The sequence below is a fragment of the Mercurialis annua genome, linkage group LG8 (genome assembly GCF_937616625.2).
Source record: "Mercurialis annua linkage group LG8, ddMerAnnu1.2, whole genome shotgun sequence".
NCBI lineage: Eukaryota > Viridiplantae > Streptophyta > Magnoliopsida > Malpighiales > Euphorbiaceae > Mercurialis > Mercurialis annua.
In genome coordinates, this window is record NC_065577.1 from 43,391,772 (window position 1) to 43,414,351 (window position 22,580).

A 22,580-nucleotide genomic window follows, 5' to 3' on the forward strand; every position below is an offset into this window, starting at 1 on the left:
TTTTTTCAAATTTTTTTTCAAAAAAATTTCCTGAAGGAAAAGCATGTTTCTCCTTTTCCGAGATACCCGCCGCCACTGTCCGACGGTAATTTTTTCCAGAATTTTTTTGAAGGATCAGGCTCATCCTCTTTCGAGGCACCCGCTGCCGCCGTCTGGCGGAAATTTTTTTCGAATTTTTTTAATCCCTATATTTTTTCAGAAATTTTTTTTCGATTTTTTCTGGATTTTTTTTTTCAACGGTAATTTTTTTCCGAATTTGTTTTTTGAAGGATTAGTTTCCTCCTCTTCCGATGTAACCGTTTCGACAATTTTTGTTTTTTCATTTTTTTAATCCACATATTTTTTCTGAAATTTTTTTTCCGAATTTTTTCTTCTGGAGGATCAGACTCCTCCTGTTCCGAGGTACCCGCTGTCGGTGTCTGACCGGAAATTATTTTTCGACAATTTTTTTTGAATTTATTTTAATCCACATATTTTTTGAAAAAAAAATTCCGAATTTTTTTTTCTTCAAAGGATCAGGCTTCTCCTCTTCCGAGGTACCCGCTATGGCTGTTCGACAAAAAAAATTTTTGACAATTTTTTTTTTCAAATTTTTTTTTCTAGAGGATCAGGCTCCTATTTCAAGGTATCCGCAGACGCCATCCGACTGAAATTTTTTTTCCGAATTTTTTTAATCCACAGATTTTTCCGAATTTTTTTCCAGGAGGATATGGCTCCTCCTCTTTCGACGTACCTACTGAAGCCATCAGACGAAATTATTGTTTTCAGAGGAGGAGATTCTTAGATACCCGCCGCCACCCCCCGATAGAAATTTTTTATTTTTATGATTTTTTCTAAATAAAAATTACAAAATTTTTGAAAAAAAATCCGTTAGAGGACAGCGACGGATACCTCGGAAGAGAAAGATCAGGTTCCTCCTGAGGAAAAAATTTTTTGTCGGAGGGCGGCGGCAAATACATCTGAAGAGGAGGAGCAAGCTCCTTTTTTCGGGAATTTGTTTTTGAAATTTTATATTGGAAAACTTTAAAAAATTATTCGGATTAATTATAAAAAATAATTAAATTTTTTTAAAAAAATTGGAAAATTTTCGTGTTGAAAAACTATTTCTTTCAAAATTTTGGTTTGGTTTTATTTAAAAAAAATGGAAATAGAATTGTTCGGATAAATTTGATTTTATAAAAAATTTATTTTTCGGTTCGATTTTGAACATAAAAAATTTAGTTACATTATAATATAAACCAAACTAAAAAAATTAACCAGTTCAAGATTTTTTGTATTACTTTCAAAATTTTGATTCTATTGGTTTGGTTCGATATAAAAAAAAAATATTTTTTGAATTATTATTTTTAAAAATATTAATTTTTTAAAAAATAGAAAATAGAAAATTGATTATTAGTTAAATATTATATATATTGAGAGTTCAAATTTTTTTGTTTATCCAAACAATAAATTTGAAATTCATGGATTTGAAATGTAAAATTTGAAATCCAAATTTGAAATTCAAATCCATGTATCTAAACACACTCTTAAAGAATTCGGAAGTGTCCAATAAAGACCAAGTTTCCTAGTTACACCTTACCAAACTGCGACCTTGCAAAATTACAATGCATGAACAAATGGCTTTGAGTTTCATCCATACCACAAAGATCACATCCCGGTTAGCATAAGAAACAATCAATCGATGAGCTAAGAATGAATGCCTAGGAACTCAATCATGCAGTGGTAACCAAATGAAGAATTTTACCCTTGGAGCAGCAGATGTCTAACTCGCCATGAAAGGAGCTGCCGGAAACAAAGCAGCAGTCACCGCACCAGATTGGGCTGCAGCAAAACGTGGAGAAACGTCTGAACAGCTGCAGAAGCAGAATGGACAGCAGCTGAATACAGAGCAGCAGCTTGAACAAAACCAGAACCAGAATGAACAACAGCAGTAAGAGATTAAACAACAGCTGAATACAGCGCATCAGCTTGAACAAAACCAGAACCAGAATGAACAACAACAGTAAGAGATTGAACAGCAGCTAAACTAGAAGAAGGAAGCAGTTTCGAAATGCTTCCCATCGTGAAAGACTGATTCACAGACCTCCATAAGGTGACGTCTTCAGCCAGAGAATTCACATGGAGCTGCTGAAACTGGTGGTGCAATATTCAATTAATTTGACTAACCAAATTCTTAACACTTTCAACTCCAATTGGAATTTTATTAACGAGCTAACTGAATTATCCAGAACTTGTATTTGAACTTAAACCAAAATAGATTGGTTAATTAGGTTGAAGGCAACCAGTAGTAATTAGAATGAATGAAGAATGTGTTTACATACAGAGTACATAGGATACAAAAGTTTGATAAAGTTTAGAGTTTGAAACTAGTCTTGCGAAGTTGAAAGGGCCTTATCAGCTAGTGGAGCAGCACCTTCTTGTGGTTGAGCATACATCATTGTAGTGGAACCCAATATGTCATCTCCAAAACCACATGCTCCAAAGAACAACCTAATCCAAACATATAAAACATTATTTGAGAATCAAATACTATTAGGCCGTTGGTTCATGGAATGGAATAGTATGGAATGGAATTGCAATTGTATAGAATAATTATTCCATGAATCAAAGTCGAGAATAGTCATTCCATAAGGAATAGCTGTTCCATTCCGCAGACCTTAATAGATGCATCAATCACGGAAGAAGGAAGCAAATCACCTCTGATCGGCAGAACAAAGGGCGGCAATATCATAAATGTCTTTACTGGTGAGAATTCTGGAGCAAATGTGAGAGATGATAAGATAGAGAGTAGAGAGTAAGTGTAGATTTAGTAGAGAGGAGAGGAGAAGAGAACCTAATGATTTTGTGAACAATCATCTTTCCAATTCCCATTCTGCGCATGGGAGGGATAACCTGAGAGCAACACCATCAATGACTATATCAGCATTAAAATTAAATAGAAGAATGGGATTTAGCATTACCACAACATCGTAGATGGAAGCAGTCAATCCCAAATCAGAAACAGCGCGGCCAAAGCCAATGAGCTGGGACTTGGAGGGAGACACCATACCCACAGGGAAAGGAAGAAACGGAGGAGGTGAATGCTGTAAATTGGCAAAGACGGAGACGAGAAGAGAGGTATGGGAGAGGGCGAGACGGAGCTTATTTAAATCAACAGCTGCTGAAGAGTGGTTGCAGGAGGCGAAGAGGTCCCTGAGGTGCAGTGGGTTAACATGAGATGGATTAACGGAGATGTAAATGGGTACTCTTCTTTTGCCTCTTCCTCTGCTGTTTGCCCATTTTATTTCCATGCTCGTTTTGCAACCCCTACCATTTGAATTTGAATTTGAATGACACCCCATCGGCATCGGAATCGGAATCGGAATCTGCATCATCATCATCACTCCCCTCTATCACTTCTTTTTTTGGTAATAAAAAAAGTATTATTGGTATTTAAAAATATAATTATAAAACCCTCTCTTCCTCTAAACAGTACTAGTACATAATAAAAATTGAAGAGAAAGAAACCCTACTGAGCTACCAAATGGACAAAGGCGCTTCCTTTCTATTCGCTGGCATCACTTTCGATAAGAAGAAGTTTTCCGGCGACTTCTCCCGATTCCAGGTCCTCCATATTTTCCTTTACTCTTTTCTTTTTCTTTATCAAAACTTTATTCTTCAATCCTTTTGCTGCTGTTCAGGAGAAAAAACAGATTACTGATAATGATAATGATAATGATAATGATGATTTGCGCTCACTCCAAACCACAATTTCAGAGCCACTGCAACAGCAACTGCCTCTTAACAAGAAGAAGCGGAAACATGCTACTTCTTCTGGTACTTATTACTTTTAAGTTTCTTTTTTTTCTTTTATCATGTATGCAGTATAATACTATTGTTTTGCTTGCACTGTGAATGATTAACAATTTCAGTTCATTTGAAACAAAAAAAAAAACAAACAAACAGAAACGGTGGAGGGTTTTAATGTCTTTAAGGCTTCAAAGTCTTTAGCTTTGGCAGCAGATGAACATAACGACCAAGATGATCAAACACACCACTCTTCTTTGAAGAATAAGAACAAGCAAATTGAGGTCTTTCTTTTTCCCACTTCCTTTTCTTCATTGTCTGCTGCTTAACTTTCATTATCCTTCTTAATTTCTTGATGACATTAGAGAGATGCTCTTTTAAGGAAAGAGTATGGCATTCATGTATCTGGGGATAACGTCCCTTCCCCACTTCACAATTTTGCCGAGCTAAGCTCCAGGTATTACCCTGTCTTCCTTTTTATTAAAAAAAATAAATGATAGCCTGTATAATTCTTCGGTTTATTTTTGATGAATTAAGCTGCATCTCAGAGTTCTATCCTCCAATTTTTTGTTACTATGACGTGAGCTTTTTCATTTGTGCACAACAAGTGTTGGCATTATCTTATGTGTTACTTTTAGCTTTCATCTAAATCCTCTACTTTTCATGTTGAAAGGTTAGACTACTGTTTTCTTCTTCTTCTTCTTCTTCTGGTTTGAAATGCTTATAATACTGGATACACTGGGTTTCTATTATGTCTATGCTTTCTATTTCATTGGGTCAGTCATCGCACCCCAATTCTCCTTCATGTTTCTCTCCTTTTCTTCATTGCTGTGGTTTCTGTCTCAGTCTTCCTCTTATTGTGTGTTTAAATGTCCGATGTTCATTTCATTGGTCGGTTTGCTTACTGTTATAGTTCTGTAAAGTACTGTGATTGTATCTAGTCCACTTCTTTTGTTCCTTGCTCCATTTATAAGATACATCAAACTTCATATTGTGTTTATGATAATTATCTGTGTGTCAGGTTGCCACTTTTCTAACTGGAAAATCAAATTTATGGTCCATTTGCAGATACGATTGCGAGCCTTATTTATTACACAACCTGGTTGAACTTGGATTTATGGAGCCAACTCCAATTCAAAGGCAGGCTATTCCAGTCCTCCTATCTGTATGGTCTTTCACTTAAGCTATATTCTGCTATGACTGATTTTTACTCCCTCTCTTAGTTTTGAGTTCCATATGATAAAAAAAATCGTATGAAAATGACAAAGATTTAGTTAGTCTGCAAAAATAATTATACAGGCAAAATTGAGGGCATTGATTGGTGGTTATGTGCTATTTTTTTTTTGAAATCATTCTATGTACTTTAGCTATTTTGTTATTTTTGCATTGTAGGGCCGAGAATGCTTTGCTTGTGCCCCAACTGGATCCGGGAAAACCTTGGCTTTTATTTGTCCAATGTTTATGAAACTTAAGGTACTGTTTAAGCCTTTGAGGTTTTGAAATTGCTATTTCACAATCTCCTCTAATGAACTTTTCCATTAACAGAATTCGTCAAAGGATGGTATTAGAGGTGTTATCTTGTGTCCCACGCGTGAATTAGCTTCTCAGACAACAAGAGAGTGCAAAAAATTGACAAAAGGAAAATTATTTCATATTAAGTTGATGACCAAAGAACTTTTAAGAACTGCTGATTTTTCAAAGTTGCGATGCGATATTCTCATATCAACACCGCGTCGGTTACAGATAGCTATCCGCAAGAAAAAGGTGGACCTAAGCAGGTGGGTGCTCATTAATCATGCAAACTTTTGTTAATGTAATACCAAGACAACTGTTTGAGACCCCAAACCACAATTTCAATGATAGTCTTCTAATAGACCATTCATAACATTTTAAGGGATATTGTAGAAGAAACTGTTGAAACGCAAGGGGCTTTCCCCCTCTTTTCCTCTTCTAATTAACCTAACGGACAAATCATAGTTCCAAAATATTTGTCTCATTTTATCTTAACCTACTTGTCCGTAGGTATATATCGGTGAATGTCATGATGTGCAACTACTCACATTATTTAGTTTCACTATAATTTGCATACATCTTTGATCAAACTACAGTTGCTCTATAAGTATCCAATAATGAACTATTTGGTTGTACTGCTTCACTAAGTGAATTTTATTATATGTTATGATCAAACAATGGACGATTTACCAATGTTTCATTCCTTTTCTTGTTTTCCCTCTCCCTCTACTTTATTTCTTTATTTCTTCCCTTATCTTGTGTGAGGAGAAAAGAAAAGAAACAGAAAACAAGCTTTATGCTTGTTTTGTGTAATAGACACATGTATGGAGGATGTTTTTTTTATTACATTTTATTCTTCTAATGCATTTATTACGGAAATAGGAAAACATACTTGTAATTTTGATTCCGTTGGTTTTCTTAAAGGATTGCTTAACTTTAGCAAAAAGCTTTCTATCTTTGCTATTCCTGATTCTTATTTTTTCCTTATGATCGAGCAATGATGGTTTGTTTGCAAATCATTATACATTTTAGTGAAAGAAAATGAATCTACATTGTGATATGTTTGCTCATATATTTTGGTTGGCATGTAGGGTTGAATATCTTGTTCTGGATGAATCTGACAAGCTATTTGAGCTTGGCTTGTTGAAGCAGATTGATTCTGTAGTCAAAGCATGCTCAAACCCTTCAGTTGTACGTTCATTGTTCAGTGCTACTCTGCCTGATTTTGTTGAGGAGCTTGCACGTACAATAATGCATGATGCTGTCAGAGTAATCATTGGCAGAAAGTGAGTATTACCTTTTTTTACTAGGGAATGCAGTGCAATTTCTTTGATATGCATACTTTATGTGATCTCTTGAACAGGAATGCTGCTTCTGAAACAATCAAGCAAAAGTTAGTTTTTACTGGAAGTGAAGAAGGGAAACTGATTGCACTTCATCAAAGTTTTTCAGAGGTATGCTGCTAATATACATCTTAGCAAAGCGTCTTGTATCTTTTTTTTTTCCCTGAAGGCTGAGTCTGGCTGAATTCACATGCTCTAAGTTATACAAAGGAGGTTTGCCTATGTTTCTTAGGATGACTACTCCTTTGGTATGTGAACTCATTGGATGATTTTGAACAATGAATCTCTATCCAACACCAATATCCAAAGGGGATTCCCTTGGACAATAGAGATCTCATTCATTGTGAACTAGCAAGTGCAGTTTCTATTATGTTTCATTTGATATCTTAGCAAGTGCTGCTCCAATGGATACAATAGTTTGGGCCCTTCTCTACGTCTTTAACAGATAACATATTTAGCTCCTGATAGTAGTTCTATGCATTTGAGATAGTACTTATTCAAGTCCTTAGGAATTAAGCATGAATGACGTTTTGTTTTGATGTGTATTTCTTTATGTTAATGCTTCCAACTATTCTTGAAACATCTCATATTTTTGACTAACTTTTATTCTATTGTATCTCATGATTGACAGTAGAGTCTGAACCCACCAGTATTGATTTTTGTGCAAAACAAGGAACGTGCAAATGAATTATTTGAGGAACTGAAATTTGACAGCATTAGAGCTGGTGTTATTCATTCTGATTTGACTCAATCACAGGTACCCCATTTCTGCTCTATTTTGTACTTGATTTTCTTTTTATATAAGCTCATATGTTTGTGTTTAAGAATGAAAATACAGATCATGTGAGAGTTCTGGTGTCCGGTGGTACCAGGTCTCTAATAGCTCTGCTCTGTCTTATTGTTAATGAGATGTATAATACGCATTTTCTTTGCACTTACTCTATCCTAGATACTCAGTTTACACTAACCTTTTGTATTGAATGCAGCGTGAGAATGCTGTTGATGATTTTAGAGCTGGTAAGACGTGGGTCTTGATTGCGACTGATGTTGTTGCTCGTGGTATGGATTTCAAAGGGGTCAATTGCGTGATAAATTATGACTTTCCAGATTCTGCTGCTGCTTATATTCACAGGATTGGTATAGTTTTTCAGTCTTCAACTTTTTTTTGCCTGTATTAATTAGATGTGCAGTTAATTGTATGCCTTGATATAATATTGGATCTTGATCAGCTTCAGAACCGCATTCTGGAGCCCTTAGCCTTAAACCTTTTCTCATCTGTTTGATCTAGAAGTGCTGTTAGCAGATCAGTTTATTTCCCACTTCCAAGTCAATGTAGTCAAATAATTAATTGATTTCCTGTGCATTGGACCATTAATAGCCTCTAAACAACCAACATGTTGTCGATGCATCAACTAATTCTTTCCTTTAGAATGGCTTTAAATATTAAATTGACTGTTTCCTGGAGCTTGAAGAGCTCTGCTCTCTTCAGCTGGCTTGAAATTTCGGGTCACTGGCATATACTAACCTAACTACAAGGCTGATATTTGATATATTTAATGCATTTTTGTTTACGTAAATTTTCCTTAAGAATGATTGAAACTTCAGCTGGCTTGAAATTTCGGGTCACTGGCATATACTAACCTAACTACAAGGCTGATATTTGATATATTTAATGCATTTTTGTTTACGTAAATTGTCCTTAAGAATGATTGAAAGCACTGCCCTTTTTCTTTCCCGGAAATCTTTACTGACTTTTTGCTGATATCTCAATAGGACGGTCTGGCAGAGCAGGGAGGACCGGAGAAGCTATTACATTCTACACAGAAAATGATGTTCCAGTTTTACGTAATATAGCTAATGTTATCACAGGATCTGGCTGTGAGGTTCCTTCTTGGATCATGGCTTTGCGCAAGGTGAAGTGGAGAAAGCACCGTCCAAAAAGAGATTCGATTTCAACAAAACCAAAAGGCCTTGAAGATTGAAACAAAGATTCGAACAAAAATTACTAGAGTGTTTGCTATTCAAAAATTCTTAATATTTGAATTTGGATTGCTTTAGATACATAATTCCTAAACTTGTGATACAGTGCAAATTTTGCTGCACTTCTTGTTAGTGATCTAAACAAGGAAGAGGGTACTAAAACAACTAAACTAGCTGTATTGAAAAAGATGCAGAGCACTGTTTCACACTTTTGATCGACTTTAAGATATAACACATCCTTCTGAGCTGCAGTCTCTTCTTCCTCGTGCTTCATTCCCAACAGCATTGCTTCCTGCTCTTCAAGCACACCTACTGATATTATGATGATAAGGTTCAAGACGCTCAAATGCATATAGAAATGTTGAACTTTAAGTTTACTGCTCCAGCAGTAGCTCATAATTAGCTCCTTTCTTAATCATGTTCCTCTTGAGACTACTCAAAGTATCATACATCTCATTTGTCATCGGAGATGAACAACTCCCCGAAAAGAAAACATCTACCTTGTTTCTCACTTCTATCCAGCTACATCCCGGCGTTTTCTTCAATCCCTTCTCTTTCATTGATGCCCGTAGATTTGCTGCTCTATCCCACAATTCAGCATCTCCATAAAGATTCAATAGTTGGACATAATTGCTCCCTCCGCACGGTTCCATATTTAATAGATTGTTTGCTACAATTTCTCCGAGTTCAATATTTTGATGGTTTCGGCAGGAAGATAACAAAGATAGCCAGACACTCCTGTCAGGATCAATGGGCATCTTTTTTACAAAAACATAAGCATCATCTAACCGTCCTGCACGACCATAAAGATCAACTATGTTTACATAATGGTCCATCCTTGGATCAATCCCATACTCATTTTTCATCAACTGAAATAGTTGTAGGCCTTCTTGAACCAAACCAGAGTGGTTGCAAGATGACAACAGAGAAAGAAAAGTAATATGATCAGGTTCAACTCCACAACTTTGCATTTCATTAAATAACTTGATTGCTTTGAAGCACGCTCCATAAGATCCATAACCTGCAATCATCGTATTCCACGTTACCAAGGTCGCCTGAGACATGTTCTGGAAAATAGACTCTGAATATTTCAAGAACCCACACTTGATATACATATCAATTAAGGCATTCTCCACTTGAATATCAAATGGTATACAGAGTCTGATCAAGTATCCATGTACACTTTTTCCTTTCAGCAGTGCTGCAACTGTTGAGATGGCAACAAGAACACTAGTAAAGGAGAAAGAATCTGGATAAAATCCATTCCCCATAATTTGAGAAAATAGTCTGATGGACAGCTCTGGGAGATCATTCTTGCAGTAGCCGGAGATAATAGAATTCCAAGACACAAGATTTTTAACGGACATTTCAGAAAATACATTTCCGGCTCTTTCTGGAAAACCAAATTTGGCGTACATATCTAACAGTGAACTTGCAACAAATAAATCCAATTCCAGTCCACTTTTAATAACAAATCCATGAATTCCACAACCTAATTCTACCTTATCTAATCCAGTACAAGTACTGATAATGCTCGCCATAATATCAGAGTCGGGTTTCACCCCATTTGCCTCCATTGCTCTGAAAAAGTCCAGTGCTTCTTTGTATTTACTATTTTGGTTAAAACCCGATATCATAGAGCCCCATGTAACCACGTCTCTTTCCTTCATTGTGCAAAAAATCAAACTAGCATTATCAGTTTCTCCAAATTTACAGTACATAGTCAAGAGTGCACTTTGTATAGTGATGTTACTTTCTGCAGCTACCTTCACAATCTCTGTATGCATTGACCTACCAATATCATAAATTCCAACCGTACTGCTTGATGTTAAAACATTTAAAAACGTGAATGAGTCGGGAAGAATTCTACATGATCTCATCTGTTTGTATACTGCTAACACATTATAAGCATATCCATTACCAACATAAGCTGAGATTAGTGCATTCCATACTTCAATTCCTTTATCTGAGACCTGACTAAAAACTTTTTCTGCGAATTCAACTGATTGGCACTTGGCGTACATTGTCATAAGGGAAGTCAGAACGTAAGGATCATAGTCAAACCCCACCTTAATCACATCACAGTGAACCTGCACGCCAAAACTCAGAGACTCGCATTGACTGCAAGCACTTACAGCACTAGTAAATGAATGTGACACAAGTTTTACATTCTCATTTTTTGCTAATAAATATGACTCCAAACTGTTCTCCCACAGTCCATTTTCTGCAAAACCTCTAATGACCACGTTCCAAGCTACAACATTGCTCTTATCTTTCAGCTCTTTGAACACAGACCATGCAACTGTTGGCGTACCACAACTAAAGTACATATCAATGAGTGCAGTCTCCAAGAAAGGATCAGCATTCAACATGTTTCGAATAATGTAACCATGAATATGTTTCCCTACCCTGTACCCTATATGCCCATCACCCAGTAGAATGCACAAGGAGTAGGCATCAGGCCTAACACCGAACAACTGCATACGATAAAACTGAGCAACACCTTCTTCGTGACAGCCAAAACGGAAATACCCATCCATGATAGAGTTCCAAACTGTGATATCATGCCCGCTTTTTTCAGGCAATTGATCAAACACGTGAAGTGCATCAGTGAGAGGCCCACATTTGACATACATGTTAATGAGTGAAGCAGTGATGAAGTGATCAGAGCATAACCCTGCGGTGATGATATTAGAATGGATAATTTGTCCATACTGGATATTTGAAAGAGAAGCACAGGCCTTGAGGAGTGAAGGGTAGGTGAATCTAGTGGTATGAAAAGTAGGATTGTTGGAGTAGAGTTGCAAGGCTTCTGTGTGTTGCCGTTGCTGAACCAACCCTCTGATTTCAGAATTGAGCAAGGATGTTAGGGACAAAGGACCAGAGTTAGATGAAAGGTTTCGGGAGAAATACATGTCCACATTTTTGGACTAGAGGTCAGATGAGTTGGGTTGGGTAAGTAGCTTCGCATCAAAGTGGAATACTTTTATAAATGCTTCTGTTTGTTTTACTGTCAAAATTTGTATACTCCTTGGCAGCCTGATTAGAGAAAAGCCTAAAACAAACTTTTACGCCAATGAATCATCAATTATTTCCATTGAAGAAAGAAAAATCAGTTTTATAACCCATTACAAAATCTATACTTAATTAGGGTAGCATTGCATAGTAAGCAAAACATCTAATCTAATATCTATATTATAAAACTGGGTTTCAAATGAACACTAACTTTTTATTCCTTTTATGCCCACCACTTCCCCCTTAATCGAACTTTTTATTCTGGAATAATTTCAAAAGAACTACCGTAACATTTGTGTTTGAACAAAAATTTCCTACTGCCTTGGTATTTTTAATTTATTATTATTTGATTAATTAACCAATTAAGCTTATTCATTTTTCAGATTAACAATAATAGCCTCCCATTACTAAAAAAACATATAAATTACAGCAACAACAATATTTGTTTGAATTGTAATTATTTATTTTGATTATATGCTTTTTTTTTTAAAACTGGAATTAACTGTGATGCTAATTTGAAATTTTAAACCTATCAATTTCCTGTTCAAATTTAGCATAACCATCATCGAAATGGCAAGCAGTGGCTTTAACATTGATTTTATTCAACATAAATTTCCTCCAAATTCCAGAACCACAAGTTTGTTTGGATTGGAAAGCACTGCTAATGTAAAATCAATAATCTTCAATAAGCTGACACAGTACACGAGAAATTATTCCTAATTGGTTCGAGAAATACGAGCAACTTGTTTGTATTGGGTGTTTTTTTTTGTCAAAGATAGAATTATACTAGGTTAGGTGTTAGTTATCAGTGTTAAGTTTTTAGGAAATATAATTTTTCAGCCCACTGGCTGGCAGAGGGGTGGGTCGAACCCACGCCCTCATGCAAATGCACAGTGAACTGTGGCCAACCGGGCCAACAGTCACTTGCTAGTATTGGGTGTTGATAACACGATGATAACATTTCTGTATATAAAATGCATATTTTAAAATCTTATTAAATACTACAAGTGAAAATGCTTTTTCCTTTTCACTTTAAAATCTGTTGCAGAACATTACTATTGCTATGTTAAACAATGAAATTGAAAGAAGATCCATATTAACAAAAATGTAAATGATTCATAAAGAAATGAATATATATGAACTTGGGCCGTTGCCACCATTTTTACTGATTTTGTTCATATTTGAAGAGTGGATGTTGGTTGAAAAATGCTAATAGAGCTATTTGTCGTTGTTGTAATTTATGTGTATCTTTAATAATATTGGAGTTATTATTATTACTCTAATAAAGAGCAACTAAAATAAACATGGCGTGGCAGCTTCTTAGGGTGCCACACACCATGCTGCAGGAATTTCCTCCTGCCTAAGCAGCAGGAAATTTTTGTTCTTTGTGTTTATGGTTGTCTATTTTAGTCAATTCATGTTATTTGCTATTTGTTTAATTTCAGAAAAGCCAAGGTAAGTTCATTTTATTTTTGTATGATAGCTGGTTTGTTAAAAGGCTAATCCCTTGAAAAATCCCTCACCTTTCAACTCCTTTCGTTTGCACCCTCATCTTTCAAAAACGCCAATTTTATCCTAATTACCACCTTTCAATTTCAATTGCACCCTCAAAATATTAAATTTACTTTTTTTTACAGGAAAAAGTATAAATTTATATTCTATATTTCAATAAATATTCTAAATAGTATTCCATGTTAAAATATAAACAAAAAAATCATCTTCACTAAAAAAACTTAATTAAATTACATTTTTCAACAAAAAAATTAAAAAAATTGAATTTAATTAATTTATAAATTATATTACAAACTCTTGACCACCTGTAATATAGGAGAAAAGTCAGAGAAAAAAAATATGGAAAAAGAGGTGCTAAAATGGAAATGGATAGCAATAGTGGCAAGCATGTGTGGATTAAATGCAGTAGCGGTGCATCCTACACCTTCCGCATCTACTCTCCCATTCTCAAATCCTCCCAAAACTACGACCAACAAACTCTCGACACTGTCTCTGTGTTCAAAGACATCGGAGCTAACGCCGGAATCATCTCCGGCCTCCTCTATTCCGCCGTCACCCTCGACCGCAACCGCCGATGGCTCGGCATATTTGGGTCTCCATGGGTGGTTCACGCTGCCGGAGCAATCCAATGCTTTATCGGGTATCTCATGATGAGGGCCAGTGTTGTTTGGTTGATCCCACGGCCGCCGGTGGCTGTTATGTGTTTGTTTATGTGGATGGCGGCTCACGCGTAGACCTTTTTTCATACGGCCAATGTTGTTCATAATTTTCGTGATTATGGTAGGACCATTGTTGTATTTTGAAGGTATTCTGAGCTATTAGTCCTTTGATTTTACCTGGTGTTAGTTAGTATGATTTATTTAATTTGGGTGTAATTTTACTGTTGTCTAGTGTTTGATTGATGTTTATTGAGGTTTTGATTAAATGTTTTGTGTTGGGTTTTGGGTAGTACATAGAAAAGATTGGATTTTGGGTAGTTCGAAAATATTAAGATCTTGAAGAAGAACAATTCTAGACATGGCTAAAAGATTTATTTATTTTTTTATGTTTTTTAAATTTAATTTAATTAATTTTTTTAGGGAAGATGGTTTTATTGTTCAAAATTTAATACTGAGGACTAATATATATTAAAATATAAAGTATTGATTTAATTTTTTTTTTCAGTAAAAAGAGGTCGATTTAATACTTTGAGAGTGCAATTGAAATTGAAAGGTGGTAATTAAGGTAAAATTGGCGATTTTGAAAGGTAAAGGTGCAAACGAAAGGGAGTTAAAAGGTGAGGGATTTTTCAGAGAATTAGCCTTATTAAAAATACCCCTCTGTTTTGCTTTATTTTCTGAAAAAAATGCCCATTATACTATACATTAAAACTGAAGAAAAACGGCATAAAGACTCCACGACATAAATGATTAATCAAAACGGTAAAATGGTAGAACAACAAAACAAGAGGGCATGTGCATGTTGTCTTAAAACGATGAAGACGATGAGAACAAAATGTATATTGTGTACTTTAGAGATCCAATAACTTTCTAATGCTGCCTAATAAGTTAAAATAAAATAAAAAAAATAACATCTGCACTCCTTAATTTATATGAAGAGTTCTACTGCAATTCTTCAAATATTTTTTATGATTAAATTATTTTTAAAAATTAATTTATTTATTAATCTATCACATCTTATCATTATTTTAATTTTACAAATATGTTCCAATTTGATCAATATGTTGTTATTGTGTCCAATCTTTTTGTGTCTTACTTTTAAATTCAAACTTTTTCTATTTTATCAATTGTGGCCAATCCTTTTGGAATGAAAGACCATTCAAAAATTTAAATATCTGTACTCTTAAAATATTTTATTGAAATTGATATAAAATACAAATATTTGAATTTAAAAATTTGGTTAGTTCAAAAATAATGTTAAGATTTGAATTTGATGATTATTTATCCTTAATTAAATTTTTATAAACAAAGATAAACATATTTTGGGCCAAAAGATACAATTTTTTATATTTTATATTTTATGGATTAATGATTTTTTGTGTGAACCTAATTTTTTAATTTTTTTATGTTAAATTATTATCACGATAAAATTATTTTAAATTTATTGTATTAATTTATATTAATAATTTTAAACATCAAATTAAATTTTACTTTTTGTAATATTTATTAATATTATTAAATTGTTTCATTTTTCTACTTCAATACAATACTTTTTAATTTATATTTTTTTCTTAATATGCATCTCTTATCAAGGTTTGTAATTATTTTAATAAAATAATACAACTTCTAAAATTAATATTGCGTAATAATGAAATTGGTTCACTGATAATATTTTACGTAAAATAATGTGTCAATTTCAATACTCATTATTTGATCGATAATTAAAGGCCAAAGCAACGCTTGACTATTTTGCTAGTTAAGTAATATTCGTAAAGGTATATTTTAGTATAAGATTCCTTTTTATTTTACAAAGAGTCAGGTTAAGTTTTTTTATTTACAAAACAATCGTTATAGAGATGAGAAGAAGGAAATGAAAAAAAAATATCTATGTTATCTTTTATTTTAATACTAAAGGTATAAAAAAATCTTTCGAATTATTCAAAAAAAAAAAGAACATACATTTTTTTAATTTTTAGGCCATTTTAACTTCAACGTTTTTAAATGTTGTAAGCAGCTTTAATTTTTGAAAAGAGCACCAAAGCCTATTAGTTTATTTTTTGGACGCTTAACCTCTCACATTTTTAATTATTTATGTGATCTTTTTCAAGTGTAAGGATTTATTCGTACCATTTAAATAATTAAGGGTCTAAATGGCAAAGAAAAAAAACTAAAGAGACCTATAAATTCTTTTTGAATATCTTGAATGGCTTTTATGCATCCCCTACCTTATTTTTAAAAAAATATTTATTAACGTATTCACTTTTAGTATATATATATATATAAAAATTTGTCATTTACATAAATTAAATAATTTTTTTTGGTAAAATGCACCAAATAGAATAAAAGCTCAAAATCAACATAATTACAACTCTAAAATCCAGGCCCTGCCACAGAAAACCAGCAGAACACAGGACTCACTGCCACCCAAAGCTAAGATAGAAAACTAGCAAATACTAAGCTATACTCTGCCATTTTTGGTATAACCGTACAAAGATCAAAGAACTATTTCTCCTGTAATACAACTTCAGAAGTATATCTCTTCTAATTGTAGCAATGATTTCTGCTTCTTCAACTCTTCTATTTTCAAAAATGCAACTGTTTCTTCCTCTCCAGATATGGTATATACAGCAATTAAAAGCAATCATGCGCACTCTTGCCAGTAAGCTCTTACCAACAGCCTTATTAGCCATCCAAGACCATTTTCTTCTCCATCTGAATACTTCTCTGTTAATCAGGCAACACTGTAGTACTTTCCTCATAATGCTCTTTGAGATAGCACAATTAAAGAACAGATGCTCTACCGTTTCAGTCTCCCCATTACAAAACACACATTTATCATCATTAATCACACCCCATTTAAACAGTTTGTCTCTAGTTTTAAGTCTATGTTTAATAGCAAGCCACGAAATAAAGGCATGTTTTGGAACAGGACCAGCATTCCAAATGACTTTCCACCACATCACATTAGGATAATGACTTCTAAAATGATCATAAGCTGAGTTTATAGAGAATTTACCACTTTTGCCATGCTTCCACACAATACTATCATTTTTATCATTTTCAATTTTGTACTGACCTTTGATCAAATTCCATGCCTCCTCAGTTTGTTCATTCATAGGATCAGGGAGTCTCCATCTACCTGAATGCCAGACTTCATTAACTTTAGCTTGCTTAGGGACATCAGCATCCGAAATGGACATCTCAGGATACAAATCTTTCAGAGCTTTACCATTTATTCATGGATCATACCAAAAGGAACAATCCCCTTTCCCCAGAGTATAGTCAAAACTATCTTTTAATTCACTTCTCAACTTAATTAAGCTTCTCCAGTTCCAACTTGCATTCAATGGCTTTGTGATACCCCAGTAGCTCATAAGTTTAAACTTGTTCTTTGCAATCCAGTGTGTTCACATAGATTCTTTACTTTTCAGCAGATCCCACACATGTTTCATGACAACATATTTATTCCATATTGCAATATCTCTGATCCCCAACCCACCTTCTTGCTTACTTTTGCAGACCTCTTTCCAAGATACCAAACTACCATGTTTGCAGTCTGATGTTCCTTTCCACATGAAGTTTTTACAGATTCTCTCTACCCCTTTGACAACAGCAACAGGGTGAATGAATATTGTACTCCAAAAAACTTGCATACTGAATAGCACAGCTTTTATAAGTTGTAATCTCCCAGCATAAGAAAGGTACCTGGTGGTCCAGTGGTTGACTCTATTAGTTATTTTCAATATCAAATCACCACAATCACTTTTACTCGGTCTTTTGCTTATCAAAGGTACCCCTAGATATCTTATAGGTAGTATCCCCTCCTGGAACCCCCAATCTCCTGCAAAATTTCCAACTTCAGTTCCTCCTGCACTCCACTAAAATATATACTGCTCTTCTGTGCATTGATCTGTAGCCCAGAGACATCATAGAAATGTTTAAGCACACTGAAACTTATCTGATGCTAGTCAAATTGCACTTGCAGAAAATAAATAGATCATCAGCAAAGGCCATATGTTTGATCTTCAACTCCTTACATCCATTATGGTACCCAAAACTATCATCACATCTAGCAATTAGGGCTCTAAATAAATATTCCATAACAATCACAAACAATAGAGGTGATACAGGAGGGGACATTTGTGTTTATGGTTGTCTATTTTAGTCAATTCATGTTATTTGCCATATAGTAGCCATCGTTGTTTAATTTCAGAAAAGCCAAGATAAGTTCATTTTATTTTTGTATGATAGGTGGTTTGTTAAAAGGCTAATCCCCTGAAAAACCCCTCACCTTTCAACCCCTTTCGTTTGCACCCTCACCTTTCAAAAACGCCAATTTTATCATAATTACCACCTTTCAATTTCAATTGCACCTTTCAATATATACTGCTCTTCTGTGCATTGATCTGTAGCCCAGAGACATCATAGAAATGTTTAAGCACACTGGAAACTTATCTGATGCTAGTCAAATTGCACTTGCAGAAAATAAATAGATCATCAGCAAATGCCATATGTTTGATCTTCAACTCCTTACATCCATTATGGTACCCAAAACTATCATCACATCTAGCAATTAGGGCTCTAAATAAATATTCCATAACAATCACAAACAATAGAGGTGATACAGGATCCCCTTGTCTGATCCCCTTAGCTCCTTTGAAAAAACCCTCTGGCTGCCCATTTATCATTACTGAGTAGCATGGAGTCCTCACACACAGCATAATCCAATTAATCAATTTTGGAGGGAACTTTAAACCCACCAGGATCTCTTCAATGCAATCCCACTGAATGGAATCATAAGCTTTTCTGAGATCTATCTTCATTGCATAATCACCTTTCCCATTCACTCTGTGATAGTTATACACAAGCTCATGGGCCATCAAAATATTATCCCCAATTCTCCTCCCTGGGATAAAAGCAGATTGGGATTTATCAACCAGATATTCAAAGCAGGTCTTAAGCCTTATAGCCAAAATCTTCGTAATGCATTTATAGAGGACATTGCGGCAAGAAATTTGTCTGAAATCCCCTAATTTCTCAGCATTTACTATTTTTGGGATGATAGTAATTACAGTTGCATTGATCTGCTTCAACAATCTGCCATTATCAAAAAATTCTCTAACTGCAGCACATACATCATTCCCAACAGCTTCCCATGATTTCTTAAAGCACGGACTTCCATATCCATCAGGCCCTGGGGCTTTGTCACTCCCAATATCAAACATGGCACTTTTAATCTCCAAGTCAGAAACTGGTTTACACAGAGTAATGCTATCATTATCATTCACTACCATACCCTGACTAAACACATTGTAATCAACACTAGCCAATCTATGACTATTTTTCCCCAATAAATCAGTATAATATCCCACAATCTCATTTCTGATTATCTATTGATCTATAATAATGACTCCCTCCACACACAATTGGGTAATCCTATTCATAGAATGTCTCTGCTTTAAGGATCTATGAAAGAATTTAGTATTTAGGTCTCCAAGTTCAATCCATTGAGCCCTAGATTTTTGCCTATAGATATTCTCACTACAAGAAAACAGGGCTTTAGCGACGGAAATATCCGTCGCTAAAGCCCTCAAATCCGTCGCAAAACTACCTTTGCGACGGATTTGCGACGGACTGTGTCCGTCGCAACATATTTAGTCGCAAACAAAGTTTGCGACCAACAACGTGTCCGTGGCTAATTGAGCGACGGACAAGTCCGTCGCAACTTCCACAACTTCCGTCGCAAATGTGTCTCCAAATCATATCGTTTGGAGACAAATTGGCGACAGAATTTTTGGATGTTGCGACGGATCTTTCTGTCGCCAATTCACCAGCTTTTGGAGACAAAAGCTGATGAATTTGCGACGGATATATCCGTCGCAAATCAGCGACGGACCATATCCGTCGCCAATTCATCAGCTTTTGTCTCCAAAAGCTGATGAATTGGCGACGGATATGGTCCGTCCAAATCCCAAAGTCTGTCGCAAATTTCATAATTTTTCGGCATTTTTCTGCCGCTTTACGCTATTTTTTTGCCGTTTTCCCCTGTCGTTTTAAATACAGTAAAACAATTCAATTATGAATTACAATCAATTAAAACTGACAAATATATATATATATATATATATATATATATATATATATATATATATATATAAATATAAGAGTATACATATAAACGTCAGAATATAAAAAAAACCGTATTATATGTTTGTAATAAAATAAACTAACACGACACTACAAAGCTGGTGTGTCGTCATCGTCTGGTGGGGTAGGTGGGCGCTTTGGCCGATACTCTGCCGGAAGGTTAGGAATCATCCTGGCAATCTCCTCGTGTATCATCTGGGCCATGTTCGCAGCCTGATGTTCCCGAGCCAGTCGCAGACCCTCCTGAATGCCGGCCTGCACACGGCGCTCGACCTCCTCGTCTGCCTGCTGCGACGTCCTAGAAGAGCTGCCTCGATGCACCCTGGTGCTTGGCCCGGCGTACCTGCTGCTCGCAGAACCCAAGCCGTACACGCGTTTCTTCTTGTTGATGCCCTCGATGTCTAGAAACACCTGGGTCTCGTCCACGGCAGCTGGGCTCGAGGAGCTACCCTCTCTGGTCTGAGGCTGTGTCGCAGCAGCAAGCCTCTCAGTGATGGCGTCCTACAAAACAATAAAAAAGATATCAGTTTAGTTTTAAAGCAACCAAAAATGCATAACATATTACAAAGTAAACCTAATTTCTAACGAAATTTCGACAGCATTTCCTCTGTAATATGAGCATCACCCATTTTTCAAGGAAGTCCTGCAAGCAAATTCCAGTATATAATCTAATAATAAACATGTTTAACAGCTAACCAACAAGCATTTTCAATCTAATATATCATTTCCGAATTATTAAATTCAACTTAGAGAATTACAAGTTTAATAAAAACTTACAGTCATATCCTGAGCCCGTTTGTCAACCGGCTTCTTGTCAGCCTTCGTGGAGTGAAGGCGAGTGTACAACTCCGTCGCACTCGGTTTCCGGCCAAGCTCCCTTTCCTAAAATAAAAAATACAATTCATTTAGTATCAAAATAAAATAAATACGTTATTTAAGTATTTTAATTACTGAATTTTAAAACAAACCATCACATCCATATGCTTCAGAGCAGAGCGAGATCCACCAGTATGGCGGACAGGTCCAGAACCGGCGCCCGCTGGCTCGCTCATCCGATTTGCTCGGGCGGTTTCTGACCTTTTCTTCTCTTTCTCTGAGTTCCAGAACGCGTTCCAAGCATCCCAGATCTCCTGGGTCACAGAAATATGCTTCTGTTGCGTCCTCCTCATTCTGTGAATGTTGTCTTTGTAACGGTTGGCTGCATGGACCATGAAGACCTGTCTAATGACCTCCTCGCTGTACGCCGCACTATCCCACCAGAACTCTTTTTGCAAACAGAACAAACATGTTGCATTAGTTAGTTTTTTCAAAAAAAAAACATAATTTAAACGTTACGAAGCTGTAAATTGAATTACCTGGAACTCCTGGAAGTAGAACTCTCTCTGCTCGGCTGTGAGAAAGCGCCATGCTGTTCCATTATCGAACCAGCACTTCCTAAAAATCTCCCGAATAGCCCGTGAAACAGGCCCAGAGTCGATCAACATCGTCCTGTGATTTTTTAGGCATAGTTTAGTATATATACATATTACAATTTAAACGTGGATAACTAAATTGTAAACATACCTGCTAGGGTCCGGGTGAACCCTCGCCCTACCCCGGTCGTCCAGAACAGCCGGGGGCTCGCCAGGCTCACGCTGCTGCCGAGGCTGAACAGGTGCTCCAGCCTCTAACTGCTGCTGCTCCTCAGCAACGTCGTCATCGCCAGGAACAGGGTCTGATCCCCGTCCGCGTTCTCGGCCTGAGGCTGATCCTCGGCCTGTGCCTGATCCTCGACCTCGACCCCTCATACCTGCACATACATCAATTTTAAATGTTCGACAAACAACCAACACATTTATTAATAAAATTATACATTCCTTCGTGAAACATAAAACTAAGAAATATAAATTCAAATTCAACAAGTGTACACATGAATAATATAATTAAAAAACATAATTTCGAGCAGCGTTAATACATCATCTTTAATAATTGATTATGGTTGCAAAAAATCTAGTACATAAAATTTACTAAACTACTAAAGTTCTTCGCTTTCATCTTCGTCTGATGAGGATGCGATGAACTCATCTTCTGTTTCTTGTTCAGGAGGCATGAACAACGCATCTTCCTCAGCTTCTCCAGTTTGATCAGCCAAATATGTCGGATTGTCTTCTGTTGCAACAATGAGAGGATTTTCTTCTATGTCATCTTGAAAGGCCGGGATAATCCTCTCGGGCATGTCAAGCTCTGATCGCGCCTTTATCCTGCAAACTGCCCACCAATTTATTTTATCCCTTCTTTTACTCGGATATGACAGGTAATGAACTTGGTCGGCCTGTTCAGCTAAGATGAACGATTCATACTTGTTGTATCTCTTTCTGTTATTAATATCCACCATGTTGTATTTTTTGTTACTAATTGTGCCTGAATTTTGCGCTGGGTCGAACCATTCGCATTTAAATAAGACAGTCGTTTTCATTGGAAGCGCTGGATACTCTAACTCAATTATGTCTGTCATAAATCCATAAAAGTCATTTTCACTATCGACATATTGAGTTCCCCTTACGCAGACTCCACTATTCATTGTAAGTTGTTCCTCCCCATAAGCTTGAGTCTGAAACTTGAACCCGTCTACACGGTACCCCTTAAA

At 35.7% G+C, this 22,580-nt stretch overlaps 6 protein-coding genes across 6 annotated transcripts; 2 read left to right on the forward strand and 4 right to left on the reverse strand.

The window, feature by feature from the left end:
* Nucleotides 1-2,258: 2,258 nt before the first annotated feature.
* LOC126660061 (uncharacterized N-acetyltransferase ycf52) lies at nucleotides 2,259-3,380 on the reverse strand. Its single transcript, XM_050353386.2, has 4 exons — nucleotides 2,961-3,380; nucleotides 2,834-2,892; nucleotides 2,698-2,754; nucleotides 2,259-2,490 (listed from the first exon to the last, which is right to left on the reverse strand). Exons 1-4 carry the CDS (start codon nucleotides 3,378-3,380, stop codon nucleotides 2,367-2,369), a joined length of 660 nt encoding a protein of 219 aa, XP_050209343.1. The 3' UTR covers nucleotides 2,259-2,366.
* A 117-nt stretch (nucleotides 3,381-3,497) lies between these two features.
* On the forward strand, nucleotides 3,498-8,872 carry LOC126660060 (DEAD-box ATP-dependent RNA helicase 57). Its single transcript, XM_050353385.2, has 12 exons — nucleotides 3,498-3,604; nucleotides 3,681-3,816; nucleotides 3,946-4,070; nucleotides 4,152-4,243; nucleotides 4,855-4,951; nucleotides 5,179-5,259; nucleotides 5,332-5,564; nucleotides 6,390-6,584; nucleotides 6,662-6,752; nucleotides 7,276-7,398; nucleotides 7,628-7,778; nucleotides 8,415-8,872. The coding sequence occupies exons 1-12, from the start codon at nucleotides 3,524-3,526 to the stop codon at nucleotides 8,621-8,623; spliced, it is 1,614 nt and encodes a 537-aa protein (XP_050209342.1). The 5' UTR covers nucleotides 3,498-3,523; the 3' UTR covers nucleotides 8,624-8,872.
* Nucleotides 8,632-11,625, reverse strand: LOC126660059 (pentatricopeptide repeat-containing protein At2g40720). The gene has a single exon (XM_050353384.2). The coding sequence runs from the start codon at nucleotides 11,534-11,536 to the stop codon at nucleotides 8,996-8,998; it is 2,541 nt and encodes an 846-aa protein (XP_050209341.1). The 5' UTR covers nucleotides 11,537-11,625; the 3' UTR covers nucleotides 8,632-8,995.
* Nucleotides 11,626-13,454: 1,829 nt separating this feature from the next.
* LOC126660876 (uncharacterized) lies at nucleotides 13,455-14,073 on the forward strand. The gene has a single exon (XM_050354576.2). It carries the CDS (start codon nucleotides 13,508-13,510, stop codon nucleotides 13,880-13,882), a length of 375 nt encoding a protein of 124 aa, XP_050210533.1. The 5' UTR covers nucleotides 13,455-13,507; the 3' UTR covers nucleotides 13,883-14,073.
* A 2,187-nt stretch (nucleotides 14,074-16,260) lies between these two features.
* Nucleotides 16,261-17,181, reverse strand: LOC126662137 (uncharacterized). The gene is made up of 2 exons (XM_050356023.1): nucleotides 17,112-17,181; nucleotides 16,261-17,030 (listed from the first exon to the last, which is right to left on the reverse strand). Exons 1-2 carry the CDS (start codon nucleotides 17,179-17,181, stop codon nucleotides 16,261-16,263), a joined length of 840 nt encoding a protein of 279 aa, XP_050211980.1.
* A 2,863-nt stretch (nucleotides 17,182-20,044) lies between these two features.
* Nucleotides 20,045-21,361, reverse strand: LOC126662138 (uncharacterized). The gene is made up of 5 exons (XM_056104203.1): nucleotides 21,310-21,361; nucleotides 20,923-21,218; nucleotides 20,732-20,836; nucleotides 20,541-20,597; nucleotides 20,045-20,455 (listed from the first exon to the last, which is right to left on the reverse strand). The coding sequence occupies exons 1-5, from the start codon at nucleotides 21,359-21,361 to the stop codon at nucleotides 20,045-20,047; spliced, it is 921 nt and encodes a 306-aa protein (XP_055960178.1).
* Nucleotides 21,362-22,580: the final 1,219 nt, after the last annotated feature.

What these genes read in the sequence shown, in the direction of transcription:
- LOC126660060 (XM_050353385.2), top strand. Translation starts at nt 3,524, where the DNA reads ATGGACAAAGGCGCTTCCTTTCTATTCGCTGGCATCACTTTCGATAAG. An exon ending in CTGATTTGACTCAATCACAG is followed by an intron (nt 7,399 to 7,627) that starts GTACCCCATTTC and finishes TATTGAATGCAG; the next exon opens with CGTGAGAATGCTGTTGATGA. An exon ending in TGCTTATATTCACAGGATTG is followed by an intron (nt 7,779 to 8,414) that starts GTATAGTTTTTC and finishes ATATCTCAATAG; the next exon opens with GACGGTCTGGCAGAGCAGGG.
- LOC126662137 (XM_050356023.1), bottom strand. Translation starts at nt 17,181, where the DNA reads ATGAGCTACTGGGGTATCACAAAGCCATTGAATGCAAGTTGGAACTGG. An exon ending in AAGCTTAATTAAGTTGAGAA is followed by an intron (nt 17,031 to 17,111) that starts GTGAATTAAAAG and finishes TAAATGGTAAAG; the next exon opens with CTCTGAAAGATTTGTATCCT.
- LOC126660059 (XM_050353384.2), bottom strand. Translation starts at nt 11,536, where the DNA reads ATGTATTTCTCCCGAAACCTTTCATCTAACTCTGGTCCTTTGTCCCTA.
- LOC126662138 (XM_056104203.1), bottom strand. Translation starts at nt 21,361, where the DNA reads ATGGCGCTTTCTCACAGCCGAGCAGAGAGAGTTCTACTTCCAGGAGTT. An exon ending in TCTACTTCCAGGAGTTCCAG is followed by an intron (nt 21,219 to 21,309) that starts GTAATTCAATTT and finishes GTTTGCAAAAAG; the next exon opens with AGTTCTGGTGGGATAGTGCG. An exon ending in TGAAGCATATGGATGTGATG is followed by an intron (nt 20,837 to 20,922) that starts GTTTGTTTTAAA and finishes TTTTTATTTTAG; the next exon opens with GAAAGGGAGCTTGGCCGGAA.
- LOC126660061 (XM_050353386.2), bottom strand. Translation starts at nt 3,380, where the DNA reads ATGATGATGATGCAGATTCCGATTCCGATTCCGATGCCGATGGGGTGT. An exon ending in ATTGTTCACAAAATCATTAG is followed by an intron (nt 2,755 to 2,833) that starts GTTCTCTTCTCC and finishes CATTTGCTCCAG; the next exon opens with AATTCTCACCAGTAAAGACA. An exon ending in CTTTGTTCTGCCGATCAGAG is followed by an intron (nt 2,491 to 2,697) that starts GTGATTTGCTTC and finishes TGTTTGGATTAG; the next exon opens with GTTGTTCTTTGGAGCATGTG.
- LOC126660876 (XM_050354576.2), top strand. Translation starts at nt 13,508, where the DNA reads ATGGAAATGGATAGCAATAGTGGCAAGCATGTGTGGATTAAATGCAGT.